Source organism: Mustelus asterias, chromosome 2 (genome assembly GCF_964213995.1).
Source record: "Mustelus asterias chromosome 2, sMusAst1.hap1.1, whole genome shotgun sequence".
NCBI lineage: Eukaryota > Metazoa > Chordata > Chondrichthyes > Carcharhiniformes > Triakidae > Mustelus > Mustelus asterias.
In genome coordinates this window covers 157461322-157478671 of record NC_135802.1, presented here as the reverse complement: position 1 = coordinate 157478671, position 17350 = coordinate 157461322, and the positions used below count along the sequence as shown (strand labels likewise).

General features: G+C 44.8%; 1 protein-coding gene across 1 annotated transcript; it reads right to left on the bottom strand.

Moving 5' to 3' along the window:
* Window positions 1-1338: 1338 nt before the first annotated feature.
* Window positions 1339-15816, bottom strand: ccka (cholecystokinin a). The gene is made up of 3 exons (XM_078229296.1): window positions 15762-15816; window positions 9332-9577; window positions 1339-1735 (listed from the first exon to the last, which is right to left on the bottom strand). Exons 2-3 carry the CDS (start codon window positions 9573-9575, stop codon window positions 1599-1601), a joined length of 381 nt encoding a protein of 126 aa, XP_078085422.1. The 5' UTR covers window positions 9576-9577; window positions 15762-15816; the 3' UTR covers window positions 1339-1598.
* Window positions 15817-17350: the final 1534 nt, after the last annotated feature.

The following is a 17350-nucleotide window of genomic DNA, read 5'->3' as shown; positions in this document are numbered from 1 at the left end:
AATCTGATTAGTAAGTTTGCAGATGAGGCAAAGATTGGTGGAGTTGCTGATAGTGCGGGGGATTGTCAGAGGATGCAACAGGATTGGAGACTTGGGCACAGAAAAGACAGATGGAGTTTAATCTGGACAAATGCAAAGTGATGCATTTTGGAGGATCAAATTTGGGTGTGAATTATATTGTAAATGGCAGAACCCTTAGGAACATTAACATAGAGGTATCTGTGTGTGCAGGTCCACAGTTCCCTAAAAGTGGCAACAGAGGTGGCCAAGGTGATTAAGAAGGCATAGGGCATGCTGGCCTTCATCAGCCGGGGCATTGAGTACAAAAGTTGGCAAATCATGTTGCAGCTATATAAAACCTTAGGCCGCATTTGGAGCATTGCGTGCAGTTCTGGTCACACTACCAGTAGGACATGGAAGCTTTGGAGGGAGTGCAAAGAAGGTTCACCAGGATGTTGCCTGGTCTCGAGGATGTTGGCTATGAGGAGAGGTTGAATAAATTAGGATTGTTTTCACTGGAAAGATGGAGGCTGAGGGGAGACCTGATAGAGGTCCACAAAATGATGAGAGGCAGAGACATGGTGGATGGTCAGAGGTTTTTTCCCTTGGGTGGAAGTGTCAATTGCAAGAGGGCACAGGTTCAATGTAAGAGGGGGAAAGTTTAAGGGAGATGTGCGAGGGATATTTTTAACGCAGAGAGCAGTGGGAGCCTGGAATGAGCTGCCAGAGGAGGTGGTGGAAGTGGGCACATTAGCAACATTCAAGAGGCATTTGGATGGGTACGTGGATAGGGAGAGAATCGAGGGATACAGACAGAGTATGAGTAGAAGGCTTTTTTTTTAGTTTGGTTTGGACATCATGATCGGCACAGGTTTGGAGGGCCGAAGGGCCTGTTCCTGTGCTGTACTGTTCTTTGTTCTAATGGTTCTACAGTGTTCATCTTTGTTCCTCCTTCCTGCTCTCAGAGCTATTCTGAAACAGATCATCTTTGGCACTACATCAAAGGGGAACATGTCCCAGTGATATAGTTGGGAGTGTTCAGAGGCAGAGAGAGAGAATAGAGGACCTTGAGACTGAGTCTGTATTATACTTGATCGAGAGGGAGTTTGATGTTCTCAATGGATGGCGAATAGGGAAACATTTCTTTTCCCCAAGACTCATAATAACCCTCATCTTTGAGCAAAAAATACCCCACACAGACAATCGAGGCTGGAATCCAACCCAGGTCCCTGGCGTTCTGAGGGAGCAGTACTACCTACTGTTCCACCCTCTCACCCATCCTGTGTGTCCATTTTCTTTATTACAGATTATTAAAACATTAAACAAAGTTTCTGTTTTGCTCCTTTTATTGTGATGTACTGAACGTTGACAGATGAGATGCTGAATTATTTTAACCTTGTATCATTTTTGTATTAATAAGAAACTGGACTTAACCAGACGATTCTGCAAAATCCTGCATATATATCAATATATTGCATCATACAATCTTACAAACAAGTTCACATTAAGTACCATAGTAAATAGAATTTAAAACACGAATTCTTAAAACACCAAATTAAAGTTTTTCATTTGTACAGAAGTGGGAATGTGTGTTTTGTTTACGCTGAATATTCATATTCTTCCGCACTGCGCCGACCGAAATCCATCCATCCCACGTAATCCCGATCGCTTATCCTGTGGTTGGGATCCAGGTTCCGCAATTTGGGTCCCATGAGGGTGCCTCTACCCAAAGAACCTGGGAAAAACAAACAATGAAACTAGATCTGCAGTATGCTGTACTTAATCCAAATTACAGGAGCAGGCCATTTAACCCTTCGAACCCGCTCCGTCATTCAACAGGATTATTAGCCAATCTTTCAACTCAAGTCCACCTTCCCCACATTATTCCCCATAGTCCCTGGGCACCTTTAAATCTATCCACCTCTCTCTTGTTGTATGAGGAATGGTTGAGGACTCTGGGTTTGTACTCGTTGGAGTTCAGAAGAATGAGGGGGGAATCTTATTGAAATTTGCAGGATACTGCGAGGCCTGGATAGAGTGGACGTGGTGAGGATCTTTCCACTAGTAGGAAAAACTAGAACCAGAGGGCACAACCTCAGGCTAAAAGAACGATCCTTTGAAGCAGAGATGAGGAGGAATTTCTTCAGCCGGAGAGTGGTGAACGTGTGGGACTCTTTGCCGCAGAAGGCTGTGGAGGCCAGGTCATTCAGTGTCTTTAAGACAGAGATAGATAGGTTCTTGATTAATAAGGGGATCAGGGGTTATGGGGAAAAGGCAGGAGAATGGAGATGAGAAAAATATCAGCCATGATTGAATGGCGGAGCAGACTCGATGGGCCGAGTGGCCTAATTCTGCTCCCATGTCTTATGGTTTTATGGTCTTGAAGACACTAGATGAATAAGCATCCAGTACTCTGGAGTAAAGAATTCTAACTGTTCACAACCATTTGAGGCCAAGACATTTCTCTTCTCGGTCCTATAGTTTAGAGGCAATCAAAAGAGGTGGGGAAATGTGATGGGTTAACGGTTTAGCAGACTTTCACCACTTGCACTTGGATTCAAACCCTGCTCATTTCAAGTCTATTAACCAGCAGGAAAGTTAATGGCTGAAATAATTTAAGGAGCTCAGCCATGTCCCTAGTTAGTCTTGAATTTACCGCATTACAATTTGACTCAATCAACGGCCTTGATCGGAAACTGTTAGAGGAACAGGATGGGAAATAAAAGGCAATGTTGTATGAGAATAGCCTGATGTATTGATTTAATCTAACTCTGTGGTACCTTGCTTCAGAGTGTCGCAGATTAGACCAGGTTTTAATTGAATTAATTGTTTTAATCTAACTCTGTGGTATCTTGCTTCAGAGTGCTGAAGGTTAGACAAGGTTTTAACTCAATTAAAACCCATTCACTTAGACAGTTAATATCAGGCAAGCGTCAGTGATAAATTATTTGTTGCCACAACACAGGCATGTTTAATCTTGAGTCTGTACGTTAGGTGTGAAATATGGGCGGCACAGTGGTTAGCACTGCTGCCTCACAATGCCAGGGACCCAGATTTGGTTCCGGCCTTGGGTCACTGTCTGTGTGGAGTTTGCATGTTCTCCCCGTGTCTGCATGGGTTTCCTATGGGTGCTCCGGATTCCTCCCACAGTCCAAAGATGTGCAGGTTAGCTGGATTAGCCATGCAAAATTGCCCCTTAGTATCAGGGGGATTAGCAGGGCAAATATGTGGGGTTACGGGGACAGGGCCTGGGTTTGATAGTTGTTGGTGCAGGCTTGATGGGCCAATTGGGCCCCCTCTGCAATGTAGGGATGAGATATCCTTTCTTACAAATAATCCGATGCATAAATACATACTGTAACACGGCAAATGAGAATGCCAAGACCACATGTCAGTGTGATAAGGTCCAGGCTGCTCCTGTACAGTGATTTCTCAATCTGAACCACTGTAATCAAAGCAGAGGGGAAGCGATGATTCTCTAATATGAAAAACTGTAATCGAGATGAGAGAATCCATTACAAAACAACTCCCAGCCGCCAGGTACTGTTTCTATTTGCGAACCTTAGGTGAAAGACCAAAGGCCACGGTTCACGACTCCAAACTTGAAAAGGAGAAGGTAAATCGAGAAGCAAGTGGTTCGGTGAAGCAGATCACTCTTCAACCGTGTGGTTAGAGGGGGGAGTAATAAGTGGAGAATTTTGTAGGAGAGAGGACATGCTGGAAGAGCTGGTCAAATATTTCATAAAATATGCTGTATTTTGAGGGAATTAACATGCTAACACGTAACGGCTTATACCATATTGCCTAACAGTTTTAGCAGTGCCTGCCTAGGGACAGGCGGGCACGGGGACAGGCTGAGGGGTCGACCAACTTCAAGATTCTATGTGGGATGGATTTAGTCTATTGACCAACAGCTGTGGAGATTAGATTCACAGCTTATTTTAATCTTACCTTCAGAAATATTAGATATGTTTTTGGACCTTAGAAACATAAATTTTCCTAAGGACTTACATTGGCAGAGAGAGCGGCCATATTACAATGTACATAGGTGGCCACAGACGTGGGGGAAAAATGGCCCCTTTGTAAATCCTTGTTAATAATGCACACTCTTTAATTTGTCCTTTTTGTCATTAACAGCTATCTAAAATTGAACGCAGATTAAGTAGTTAAAACAGCTAGTATGTGTACACCAGTTAAAGATAAGCAGTATTTATTTTTAATCAGAAGACTATAAATTAGAATTGTTTCAATAATTAATCTATCCTCTTCATCTTAGGTTTGGCTTCACTCCTGTATTCAAGATTTGTCCTGTGCCTGTAAAACAGAAGTTTATTCCTGAGATTTATCTACTTATTTTAACTTGAGACGCTATCGATTTATAGATTATATCATTTTTTTCCTATCCGGTACAATTTTTCTGGTATAATTTAATTTTAAATTGCCCATATTTCAAAGCCATGTAGAATCAGTCTTCTCCTAAACAGGCTGTCAGATGTTTAAATTATGAGTGACTTCTTAAAAACAAAATTAACGTTTTTGTTAGAATATAAAAAGTGTTCACCTTCTCCAAAATGGTATTTTTGTCTATTTTTAATTAAAAGCTCCAAAAGCTAGAATTCTGGAAGCATTTGTGCCCAGTACTTCCGAGCAAAAGATATCCAATTATTTCATGACTTTGTATGCTGTCAGAAATATCAAGCAGATTAGTCATGCGTTTACGATCCAGAAAATTGCATTCACAATTTGCTAACATAAAAAACAAAAATTACTTAGTCCTAACCAGATGGTGCAATTGTAATTCAGTCACGTATTTAGCGTCAATAGAAACAAGCTACTCTTTCATCGTTCAAACGGGAAAGCCTTTTGATTGCAAAGATACTTTGAAAATGGCAGTAGGATTCCATATCAAACATGTTAGTTGTTTTACTTTAATGGAAGCAAATGACTTCACAACACAGTATTTCATGGCAATTCTGTCGCAGGGAAGAGAAATTAAAGTTTATTTATTAGTTTCACAAGTAGGCTTACATTAACACTGCACTGAAGTTACTGTGAAAATCCCCTAGTTGCCACACTTCAGCGCCTGTTCGGGTACACTGAGGGAGAATTTTAGTACGGCCAATGCACCTAACCAGCACATCTTTTGGACTGTTGGAGGAAACCGGAGCACCCAGAGGAAACCCACGCAGACACGGGGAGAATGTGCAGACTCCACTCACCCAAACATAGGGGCGGTACCGTGGCGCAGTGGTTAGCATTGCTGCCTCACAGGTTGATTGGCTATGCTAAATTTCCCCTTGGTGTCAGGGGGATTAGCAGGGTAAATAGGTGGGGTTATGGGGATAGGGCCCGGGTGGGATTGTGGTCGGTGCAGACTCGATGGGCTGAATCCTGTAGGGATTCTAAGCTGGGAATCGAACCTGGGTCCCTGGCACTGTGAGGCGTGTTATTTTCTGTTTGTGAACAGAATTCCCACTCACCTGAAGAAGGGGCTTAGAGCTCCGAAAGCTTGTGTGGCTGTTGCTACCAAATAAACCTGTTGGACTTTAACCTGGTGTTGTTAAACTTCTTACTGTGAGGCAGCAATACTAACCACTGTGCCAGCGTGCCACCCAAAGCTTTGGCACTTGTTTAGAAAGGAGGAGGGGAGGATCTAGAAACAGAAACTTGTCCCCCATGACGATACCTCTCTGCATGTGGACATCGGGGGGTACAGCAAAGAGACCCGCAGCGCATCTCACACTGGGTTTCCATCCATCACACATTGAGGAAGTGTTTGATGGATACACAACACCTGCTCCTTCCTTTGTACTGCATCGTCCACCACAGCTGGAGTACCGTGTGCCGTTCTGGTCGCCACACTATAGGAAGGATGTGATTGCACTTGAAAGGGTGCAGAGGAGATTCACCAGGATGTTGCCTGGGCTGGAGCGTTTGAGTTATGAAGAGAGGATGGTTAGACTGAGGTTGTTTTCCTCAGAGCAGAGAAGGCTGAGACTTGATTGCAGTGTACAAAAGTATGAGGGACATAGTTAGGGTAGATAGGAAGACACTTTTCCCCTTAGTAAAGGGGGTCAATAACCAGGGGACATAGATTTAAGGTAAGGGGCAGGAGATTTAGAGGGGATTTGAGGAAAATGTTTTTCACCCAGAGGGTGGTGGGAGCCTGGAACTCACTGCCTGAAAGGGTGGTAGAGGCGGGAACCCTCACATTTAAGAAGCATTTAGAGGAGCAGTTGAAATGCCATAGCATACAAGGCTATGGACCTAGTGCTGGAAAATGGGATTAGAATAGATAGGTGCTTAATGGTTTCCAGACACATTGGACCGAAGGGCCTTCTGTTGTGCTGCAAAACTCTGTGACTCTGGTCTGGACTGATTGAGTCATTCGATTTTCTGGCTGAAAAATAGGTTTTATGGCTGGAAACTGACACAAAGCAGGCTTTACGAAGGAGATGCATGCTTGAAGACAACAGCTAAGGCAAGTTGGAAATTGCTGGAACTCATCCACATAAACTGATGAACTAGAGATGCCAATCAGGCTTCTTGATGCAGTTCATTCGTTGGTGCCTCAGCAATGTCAACTGGTCCAATAGGCAAGCTGCTGTCTAAAGTACCTGGTGGAAGGAATAGAGGGAAGTTGAGGGGCAATCATTTTATCCAGAAGGTGTCAGGGGTCTGGACTTCACTGTCTGAAAAAGGATTGGAGAGGCAGAAGTCCTCACGACATTTAAAAGAATTACTTGGAAATGCTGGATTTTTTTTCATTTATTCATGGGACACGGGTGTTACTGGCTGGGCCAGCATTTATTGCCCTTCCTTAATTGCCCTTGAGGGGCAGCTAAGAGTCAACCACATTGCTGTGAATCTGGAGTCACATATAGGCCAGACCAGGTAAGGACGGCAAATTTCCTTCCCTAAAGGACATTAGTGAACCAGATGGGTTTTTACAACAATCGACAATGGTTTCATGCAATGGTGGGATTTGAGCCTGGGTCTCCAGAGCATTACTCTGGGTCTCTGGATTACTAGTCCAGTGCCAATACCCCTCCATATTCTATTAATATATGAATGATTAAGCTTTTTCTATAACTTGTTACAAAGTATTTGGCTAGCTGTTTTTCAGCTGGGACAGCCATGATGGACCGAACAGAATTATTGTGTAAATTTCTATGATTCTATGCAAAGCTTAGCAGGTAAGTCTGGGGTGGGAACTGTTGGGGGGGGGGGGGTGAAGAGAGGCAGTGACAAGCCTGAGCAGCCAAGAGGAGCACTCGTTACTCCAACTGGCTTCACGTAAATTTATGTAATTAAAAGGAAGGTAACTTGCATTTTCATTGCTGGCATCCAACTGCCCCCTTTGGGACCATTGGTTATTCCACTGTAAGACCCTGTAAAATGTGTGGCCATGAGCCACCTAGTTTATGGCAAATTTGGAAGGAGGGGGGTTTTAATATATTCAAGGAACATTATGCCTGGTTCATGCAGACAACCTGGGAGAGATTCTCTGGCCGTTCACGCCAGCGGGGTTTTCTGGTCCCGCTGCAGTGAACGGAGATTTGGCTGAGCGTCAAATTCTCCGTCCTTGCTGGGGGGTGAATGGTCAGAGAATTCCAGCCCCTGTATGCTTGGATATTGTGGCTTCTAAGCTGGCATTCAGTGCATTTTCATGGGGAGAAGGGCACCTTAAAATGTCCTGAAGGCATTAAATATAAATACATGTGTTCCTCCACTCTTAATGGACCTGTCGCATTGTGGAACTCTTGTTGGCTCATAGAATCCTTACAGTGCAGAAGGAGGCCACGTGGCCCATTTAGCCTGCACCGTAACCGATCCCACCCTGGCCCTATCCCTGTAATTCCATACATTTACCCTGCTAATCCTCCTGACACTAATGGACAATTTATCATGGCCAATCCACACATCTTTGGACTGTGGGAGGAAACCGGAGCACCCGGAGGAAACCCACACAGACACAGGGAGAACGTGCAAACTCCATACAGCCAGTGACCCAAGCTGGGAATCGAACCCGGGTCCCTGGCACTGTGAGGCAGCAGTGCTACCATGGCTCCTAGTGTTGAACGTATTGTTACCAAAGTTTTAAAGCCAAGTCTCCAACCTTTTTGTAATGGATCGGATTAATCCGAGGCTTCAAACAATGTGTTCCTGTTTGAGGTGCCCTGGCATATGATGTAGCTAGGTGTTGGAATGTCAGGAAAACTTGTCCAACTGTCCTTTTCCAGATAAGCATACAAAAAAAGGAATTTTAGAGGGCAGGATTATATCAGTTCTATGCTTCTGTAAAACTCAAAAGGAGAGCAGCAAAAAACAGGCATCAACCGATAATGTGAATATTAACACACAAGGGGGCAAAGGCAAACATTGGAATTATTCCCGAATCCCTGCCCACTGGCTAAACAAAGACTAAAACACTGTTGTTTAAAGTGTTAATCTGATTATTTTTCATCATTGCAATGCATTCTCTGTCCAAAGGTAGATTCTGGAGAAAAAGAAAATGATTGCTGTTTTCTCCACAGAACGGCTATAGGCCCGAATTTTACCTTCCCTCCCGCCACAGGAATCGGAGCGGGCAAGGGGCGGACCATGAAAAGGTCTGTTGACCTCGGCAGGATTTTACGGGTTTGCGATGAGCAAGGCCATAGAATCCCCCCACATAATGTGCCAAACTAATACCTCCAACCAATGGTGTCCCATCAGTTGGTTTGAATATGCAGATCTATCTTTCAGGATGCTTAAGTTTCAGGACATTTCAATAGCCATTCAGTGTGTTAGTGAATGAGTGTGTGAGAGGTAAGAGGGTAGGGTGAGTAATGTGAGGTCAGGGGACAGGTGTGGAGGGTCGGGGGAGGAGTCACAGGGTTCAATTACATTGTTACCCTGGAGTTAAACTAGGATTTTTCAGCTTAATATTTCTCGGGAAACTATCCAGGTAAGCATGTTGAAATTGTCCAAACTCTCAAGACTCTAAGATTAGGAGACTTTTTCAGAGGGTTCTGAATGGACGGGAATTGCCCATCGGGAAGTCCAAAATTCTTGGAAAATTCCCATGTAGCCATTGCATCAGGATTCCCAAGGAGTCTCGAGGAGTAACTTTTGAGATGTGTCCAGTCTCCAACGATCTGGGGACCGGATGTTCTGAGCTGTTGAGTTCTATTGATTTGTTGTAATGACATATCTGGTGATCTACATGGTAAAATATACAAAAGCCCCATCATTTATATGTTAAATTGCTTGCACTCTGTAAGCAGTTGCAGAAAGTGTTGACCTCCTAGCAAGTTGGCAGTTTGACTTTGCAGTTGGTGTAACTCACCTTTCCTGACCTGCTGGAGGTATTCTGTGAGCAGGGCTCCCAAGTTGGCTCTTTGCTCGCTGCTGTGGAAGGGTTTCACCTGGTCAGTGGACTGGGCTTCCCGGACTTGCCTCTGGTGCATGTCAACGCTTTGCTTCAGCTCACTTCCGAGTGGACCACCATTGTCAGACCCATTGATGAGTCTGCCAGTGCAGCCCGAGGAGAGAACCAAGAGAAACACGCACACACAGATTCCACTGTTCATAGCTGGAATGAGAGGAAATATGGACAAGCTGCAGTGAAACCTCGATCAGGTACACATCAGTCTTAAGCAGTCAAACTCTTAGCCCATCGCAAATGGGAAGCATTCACAATCAAGGAGAAATTGGGGTTAACGATAAACACAGCAGATAATAACAGCTAACATTTACTGAGTAATTGAATTAATTTATAGAATCGCTACAGTGCAGAAAGAGGCCATTCAGCCCATTGAGCCTGCACCGACAACTATCCCAACCAAGCCCTCACCCGTAACCCCATGTATTTACTCTACCAATCCCCCTAATACTAAGGAGCAATTTAGCATAGCCAATCCACCTAACCCGCACATCTTTGCTCACTAATATTATTTGCTACAAATATTTTTGTCATCAGAGGCTATCTCCCCTACAACAGCCTTTTATAAACACTACACCTGGAAGATTGAGATAGTCCAAACCCATGACCACTTCCATCTGGAAGGACAAGGGCAGCAGATACATGGGAACACCACCAGCTGCAAGTTCCCCTCCAAGCCGCTCACCATCCTGACTTGAAAATATATCACCGTTCCTTCGCAGTCGCTGGGTCAAAATCCTGGAATTCCCTCGAAAGGCATTGTGGGTCAACCCACAGCACATGGACTGCAGCGATTCAAGAAGGCAGCTCACCTCCGCCTTCTCAAGGGCAACTAGGGATGGGCAATAAATGCTGGCCAGCCAGTGACGCCCATGTCCCACGAATGAATAAAAAAAAATTCTTAAAACCTGAATTGTTATTTGAAGGTAGTTAAGTTTAGATTTTATTATTCTAATTTATCAGCCAAGTTAGACAAGCCTGTAAGTATCAGTTTGATTCAATCCTTGAATGTGACTTTACAACATAGGGCTGGCTGTTTTCTCTGTATTTTCTAAGTTCTTTGAAACACAAGGGATTGGAATATTTTCAGCAAAGGGCATCAACAGCAAGTGATGTCAGATGCCGATGTGTTAAATGCAGAATAAATGACACTGCCCCTCTCCCAGTGCCTCAAATACCATAAAAAACCTTGGAAAAACACAATGAAATTTCTTAAGGTGTCTCCAATGAGCAAGGTCCCACAAGAGGAACTTGCCTTAATAGAATGCAACATCTATTTAAACTGTTCAAACAACTGGCCAGATTTTCAATTACTAAATTGCGGCACGGTAGCACAGTGGTTAGCACCGCTGCCTCACAGCGCCAGGAACCTGGGTTCGATTCCCAGCTTGGGTCACTGTCTGTGCGGAGTTTGCACATTCTCCCTGTATCTGCGTAGGTTTCCTCCGGGTGCTCCAGTTTCCTCCCACACTCCAAAGATGTGCAGGTTGGGTGGATTGGCCAAGCTAAATTACCCCTTAGACATGTAGGTTAGGGGGATTAGCAGGATAAATGTATGGGGTTACGGGTATTGGACAGGTGGTGGGACTGGGTTAGATGTTCTGTTGGTGAGTTGGTGCAGACTTGATGGGTCAAATGGCCTCATTCTGCACTGTAGGGATTCTATGATTCTAAATGCCAAATCTAACTCTTGTACAGCAACACCGAGTTAGCACAAACCTATGCAGAAAATACAATGGCCAAGGTGATGTGCAAGCCATCTCCAAATTAGCTGTTGAAGGGCCATTGCTTGCTTGGTGTGAAAATGTACAGCAATGCTTCCTGGAATGGATCTCAACAGGTCATTAGCTTAATTCCATTTTACACACTGAATTGACCAATTTGTGTAACATTCTGCATTGCAGCATGACCATCGAGATAGATGAGTTGGCTGAAAGTATATCACTAGTAGGGGACAAGCGAGCAATGATCCGGACACACAGTGAGGACCCACAGGTATGAATCCATGTTATCCTTCATTTCCTGCCTTTGTCTAACAATGTAACCGAAAGGGCGGATATTTCACCAGTAGATGCAGAGTGAAGACACCACAAAGCACTCAGTGAAACCTGTCCTAACATTGAAAACATAAGACAACATTGCAGGCAGAACATTTTCTCTGAGCAGGTGTGAATACTTCTGGTGGCACAAAGGCAAAATGCTGCCAATGCTGAAAATCTGAAATAAAAACCAGAAAATGTTGGAAACTCTCAGCAAGGTCAGACTACATCTACATGTCGAAAGAGAAACAGTTAATATTTCAGGTTAATGCCTTATACCAGCACTGCGGAGGGGTAAATGGTGCAAGATAAATGGTCTAGAGGTGGTATAAATGGCAGGGTCTAGAGGAGGTGTAAATAGCAGAGTTTAGGGGGCAGCATGGTGGCACAGTGGTTAGCAGTGTTGCCTCACAGCGCCAGGAATCTGGGTTCAATTCCGGCCTCGGGTCACTGTCTGTGTGGAGTATGCACATTCTCCCCGTGTGTTCCTCCGGGTGTTCCGGTTTCTTCCCACATTCCAAAAATGTGCAGGTTAGGTGGATTGGCCATGCAAAATTGCCCCTTTAGCATCAGAGTGAATACGGGGGGGTTGCAGGGATAACGCCTTGGTGGGATTGTTGTCAGTGCAGGCTTAATAGGCCGAATGACTTTCTTCTGCACTGTAGGGATTCTATGATTAGAGGAGGCGTAAATGGCAACCGCAGAATCATTGCCAACAACAGCTGTCCACAATAATGGGGTAGTGGTTATCACCTGGAAGTGTTGAATTCAGCGTTGAGTCTAGAAGACAGTGAAGTGTCTGTCTGAGCGATGGGGTGCTGTCCTTTGAGATTACATCAAGCTTTAATAGAACAGTTTCAGAGGACGAGGACTAAGACACGAGTTTGCATATTTAAAAATACATTTATTTGCAAAAGTGTAAATAAAACCATCCTGTGCGAATACTGATCTTCAGCATGGCACTAAAGTGTCCAAATATTTACTTCAAATAAATTATTCTGTGATATTAGAACAAGGGGAATGAGAGAAATTGTGCCACAAAATTTAGATAAATCCTTCACTTGCCATAAGAGCTGCAGTATTATATTCCTGTTATTTGTAGTTTATATCTTCAATATGTCTGTGCAGGATAGTGGCGAATGTGTATAATTTGCAAATTATGATAAATATTGATGGCTGGTTGCAGGGGGGGGGGGGGGTGGGGGGGGGGGGGTTGGAAATTAAAACTACAAGCGATCACAACCCGGGGGACATGCTCTCTATCGATTTGTTCCACAAAATGATCACCCAATCTGAATTTGGTTTGCCCCTTGTGAAAGAGGGTGCATCCTGAGCCATCAATACAGTACACTAACATTGAAAGAAGTGACAGTAGATTGCTGTTTCACCTGTAGGAGTGTTTGTCGCCCTGGGAAGGGAGAAGGTGAAAGTATATTTTTAATTTTAATTTCTTCCATTGTTTCATTTGTCCACTTCTAAATCTTGTTCCCCCCACCCCACTAGGACTACCTGCCACATTCCTCAGGTTGTCCTTTGACGCTCTGCACCTTCGTTCTGCCATGCCCACATTCCGATTCCTTTAATGGACGCTATTAGCACCATTCTCAGCCTTTATCACCACAATTTAAATTCCCTTTGTCTTTTTGTCGATGACATCTTAGTTAATTACACAACAGCACCCCCCCCTCACCCCCTTACCCTTAGAGTATAAATCTCATCCTATTTTCTTTGCCTTGAGCCCTGACTAAAGGTCATCCAGACTTGAAATGTTGGCTCTATTCTCTCTCCACAGATGCTGTCAAGAGATTTTCCAGAATTTTCTGTTTTTGTTGCAGATTCCAGCATCCACAGTATATTGTTTTTATATTATGTAAAAGTATAGATGTTTCATCTCTTTCATCTGCAGTGGGAAGGTACCTGGGGAGTTTTACTGTGGAGAGGATCTGCGTGGTGTGCGGTCTTGTTGCCTAGCTGGGCTGACATTCTATTTTCCCTGTCTGTAAGATCTAAGTTAAGGTGATGTTGCTGCTTCATTAGTTCCTGCTCTTTCCGGAAAGCGTCTTTTTGGAAAATACAGCGTTTGATGGGGTTTATAGTAAATCACTTGATAATTACAATAGCCCAGCAGAAAATGGCCTGTGCCAAAGAAATCCCTTTCAACATTAAAAACGGGATTTGCTGCAATGATTAAATTCAATTGAACAGATTGCGTTTTGCTGAAATTAAGTTAACAAAGCTAATGTGCCAAGTGGACCCTTAATCCATTCCTCGCTTGCTCCAAAAAAAGATTCAAATTAAATGCAATTCAGGGTCCCCACAAAGAGAGATAAACAACACCCAAGCTGACAAGATCAGGCGTTGCACCTGATCTTGGACTCGATCTTAGACAAGAGGCTGAGAACAGACGGATTTTACTCGCTTTATTGGAAAGTGTTCATTTCGTTGCTTATATTGGTGAATAGACGCAGATTGTTGAATTGGGAAGTGGAATGGGGGTGGGTGGTGCGGGGCGGAAAGAACCTCGCACAATTCTGATCTTCCCTGTGTGTCTGGATTTACATCCAACATTTTAGCAACTCCATCACATCAGTTGAGATGGGCTCAAGCCCAGGGATCTCTATATGTCCTTAACCGGCAAATAACAATAGTTAAGAATTGTGAAGAACCATATCTCAACTTCTAACTTGTCTTTTGTGTGGTGGTCAGTAAGTTTGATTACCCAGTCAGCTGCGTAATCGAATTCCTGAATGGTCCACCCCTGGCTTCTTTCAACCCACCTGCTGAAATATTCTATATATCAATATAGAATTTATATATATAACCCAAGCTTCCTCGGCAGAATAGAGAGGATGGAACAGTAGAATTTATGACCAGATAGATTGTATTGTCTCCCTCATCTGCACAGATCATTTTGAAAATTGGACAGGTAGTGAGGTTATCCAGTAATTTGTTTTTTAAAAAATCGCCAATAGCAGAACTCAGTGGATGTGGAGATGAGTTTCACCAGACACTGGGTAAAACAGACTTGACTAAACCCCCCCCCCCCAAAAAAAAAGTCTAAGGATCACTTACCGGACAGTGAGCCCAGCCAAAGCCTTAGGAAAAGACAGCTTGGGGTTGAGCTGACTCAAATACAGGCAGAGACCTGTCCTAAGTGGCTAAGATCGCTCCTCTGATGCTAACCCCAGGCACTGAGGGGGGAATAATCCTCACACAACTTGTCTTTTGTGTAGTCAGTCAGTTCGATTACCTGACTGATTACAGTCAGCTAGGTAATCGAATTCCACTGCTCACAACAGCACCCAGAGCTCCCTCCACACCTCGCTGCTCACCCAGGCTGCAAGCCAGGCAGCACCCTGCCTGGACATGGCTGACAACTTAGTGGTGGGTGAAAGGGGAACAAACAGAAAAGTAGGCAAAAGAGAGACTGATAAAGACCAGTGGGGGGGGGGGGAGGGGGGAGGTTTCAGATTCTTTGATAATAGTCAACTCAGTTCAAGTTATCCTTTTCAATTTGTTCACTCCTGAGGTCCTTGGCCATGCTAGATTCTCCCTCAGTGTACCCGAACGGGCGATTGTGTGGGATTTTCACAGTAACTGCATTGCAGTGTTAATGTAAGCCTACACTAATAAAATCAACTCAAAACCTTAGCTTTTCGATGGAATAAAATACAGTGCATATGTTACAGAGTGGTGACAAGCCCGGTGAAATTCTCAGCTGAGTTACTTAAAGGAAGCAATTTCTCTCCCCCTCCCTCCCACTGATTCGATGTTGTTCCACAATCGTTTCTGCTTCCACCTTGCTGCGAATGAAAGCTCCAAAGACTCTGTCCAAGCTCAGGGGAAAAGAGGACCAGTTTCCAAACTTCACTTAACAAGCCAACACTTTCTAACTCCATCTTCTGAAATAACCTCAACTTAAACCCGGTTCAGAATTTCATGTTGAGAGAAGTACAACTTCAATGCCAAAAAGTTAGGGGGAGAAATCATTACAAGGGTTAGGGATGTTGACAATTATTTCTTGACGAAAATAAGTTAGCGATTTCCCCCAGCATTACAATTCTCTATTAGTCGAGGAAGCCCAATTTCTAAATATTCACCCCACTAAAATGTTTCTAGAATATCAGAACTTTCTTCATATAAATGAAGAATATAACAGATTATATTACTTATAATCAATATAATTAGAATACTTGTTTTATAATAAATAAAGCTGATTTACTGACCACCAAACAAGAGTTTTGCAGACACAGATCCCCCCACACACTCACAGGAGAAGCTAAAAGGATTCCTACCCGTGCTGGTTCCAGCTGCTGCTCCTGGAACTGAACCTGCTTCTTTTTGGGAGACAGACTCGCTGCTGCTTCGCAGGAGCTGCTATTTATAAGCCAGGGAGGGGAGGGAGTTATCTTTGTGGGACTGACGTGGTTTAGTTTTTTAAAAAAACGAAAGGCAGACTGTTGAGACGGTGACGCCAGAGGATAACTCCAATTTGGACAGAGTGGGAGGGTGTGTGGTAGTGAGGGTGCTGAGGAGGAGGGAGAGGGCGAGGAGGGAAGCAAAGAGTGAGGAGGGAGAGGGGTGAGAAGGGAGGGAATGAGGAGGGAGGGAGATTTGGAGAGAGGGCGTGAGGAGGGAGGAAGAGAGGGAGGAGTTAAGGAGGGAGGGAGTGATGAGGGAGGGAGGGAGGGGATGATGAGGGAGGGACGGGAGTGATGAGGGAGGGAGGGGAGTGATGAGGGAGGGAGGGGATGAGGGAGGGAGGGGATGAGGGAGGGAGGGGATGAGGGAGGGAGGGGATGAGGGAGGGAGGGGATGAGGGAGGGAGGGGATGAGGGAGGGAGGGGATGAGGGAGGGAGGGAGGGAGGGGATGAGGGAGGGAGGGAGGGAGGGGATGAGGGAGGGAGGGGATGAGGGAGGGAGGGAGGGAGGGAGGGGATGAGGGAGGGAGGGGATGATGAGGGAGGGAGGGAGGGGATGAGGGAGGGAGGGGATGATGAGGGAGGGAGGGGAGTGAGGAGGGAGAAGGGGGTGAAAAGGGAGGGAGGGGTGAGAGGGAGGGAGGGAATGAGGAAGGGGCGGGAGAGGGGGTGAGGAGGGAAGAATGGAGGGGTAAGGAGGGGGGGACAGGGTGAGGGGGAGGGAGGGATGGAGGGGTGAGGAGGGAGGGATGGAGGGGTGAGGAGGGAGGGCTGTGGGGAGGGAGGGAGGGACTGAGTGACTGAGCTGGAGGGAGGAGAGCGGATTCTGGGCTGTCACCTACACTCCTCCTGGGGTGAAATCAGGTTTCCCGAATTACATCTGGACAAACTGTCCTGGTCATTAAGATCCTCACTGGAATTTTTCAATATATTTATTTTTGGCCATAATCCAGAGTTTGCTCTTGTCTGCACTGTCAGGATGTGAGCGAGAAAGATTCACATTCTCAAAGGACCCTGTGTGTGTCCATTAGTATTCAGACTGTAACAAGTGGGGGGGGGGGGGGGGGGTGGGGGGAGAGATTAACATAAACCTGGGCAATCTCTGCAACATTCACCCAGAGAATCCCGTCTGACAAATCCCTCTCCAGCCTCTGAATGAGCCACTCAATATCCCGGAGTGCAGCAAATGTCTGAAGGTGTTCACCCGGTCAGATATAACCAGAACCACAATTTCCAACTGATTCAATTGGCCATTGCTGTTTAAATGTGGTTAGTGCTCCTCACTGCACAGGGACTTCGGCTCTGTACAAATAACATTTAAATTGAATCCTTGCTTTACTTATTTAAACTTAACACAGCCTCTGTAATGTCAAGTTTATATATTAGTCACATGTAGGCTTACATGAACACTGCAATGAAGTTACTGTGAAAATCTGCATCTCCCCTATATTTGGGGCTGTTG

Bases quoted from the DNA above. Each gene is read 5' to 3' on its own strand.
- ccka (XM_078229296.1), bottom strand. From the start codon at position 9,575: ATGAACAGTGGAATCTGTGTGTGCGTGTTTCTCTTGGTTCTCTCCTCG. The intron at 1,736-9,331 runs GTGAGTTACACC...TGTTTTTCCCAG, and splicing joins CCTCCAGCAGGTCAGGAAAG to GTTCTTTGGGTAGAGGCACC.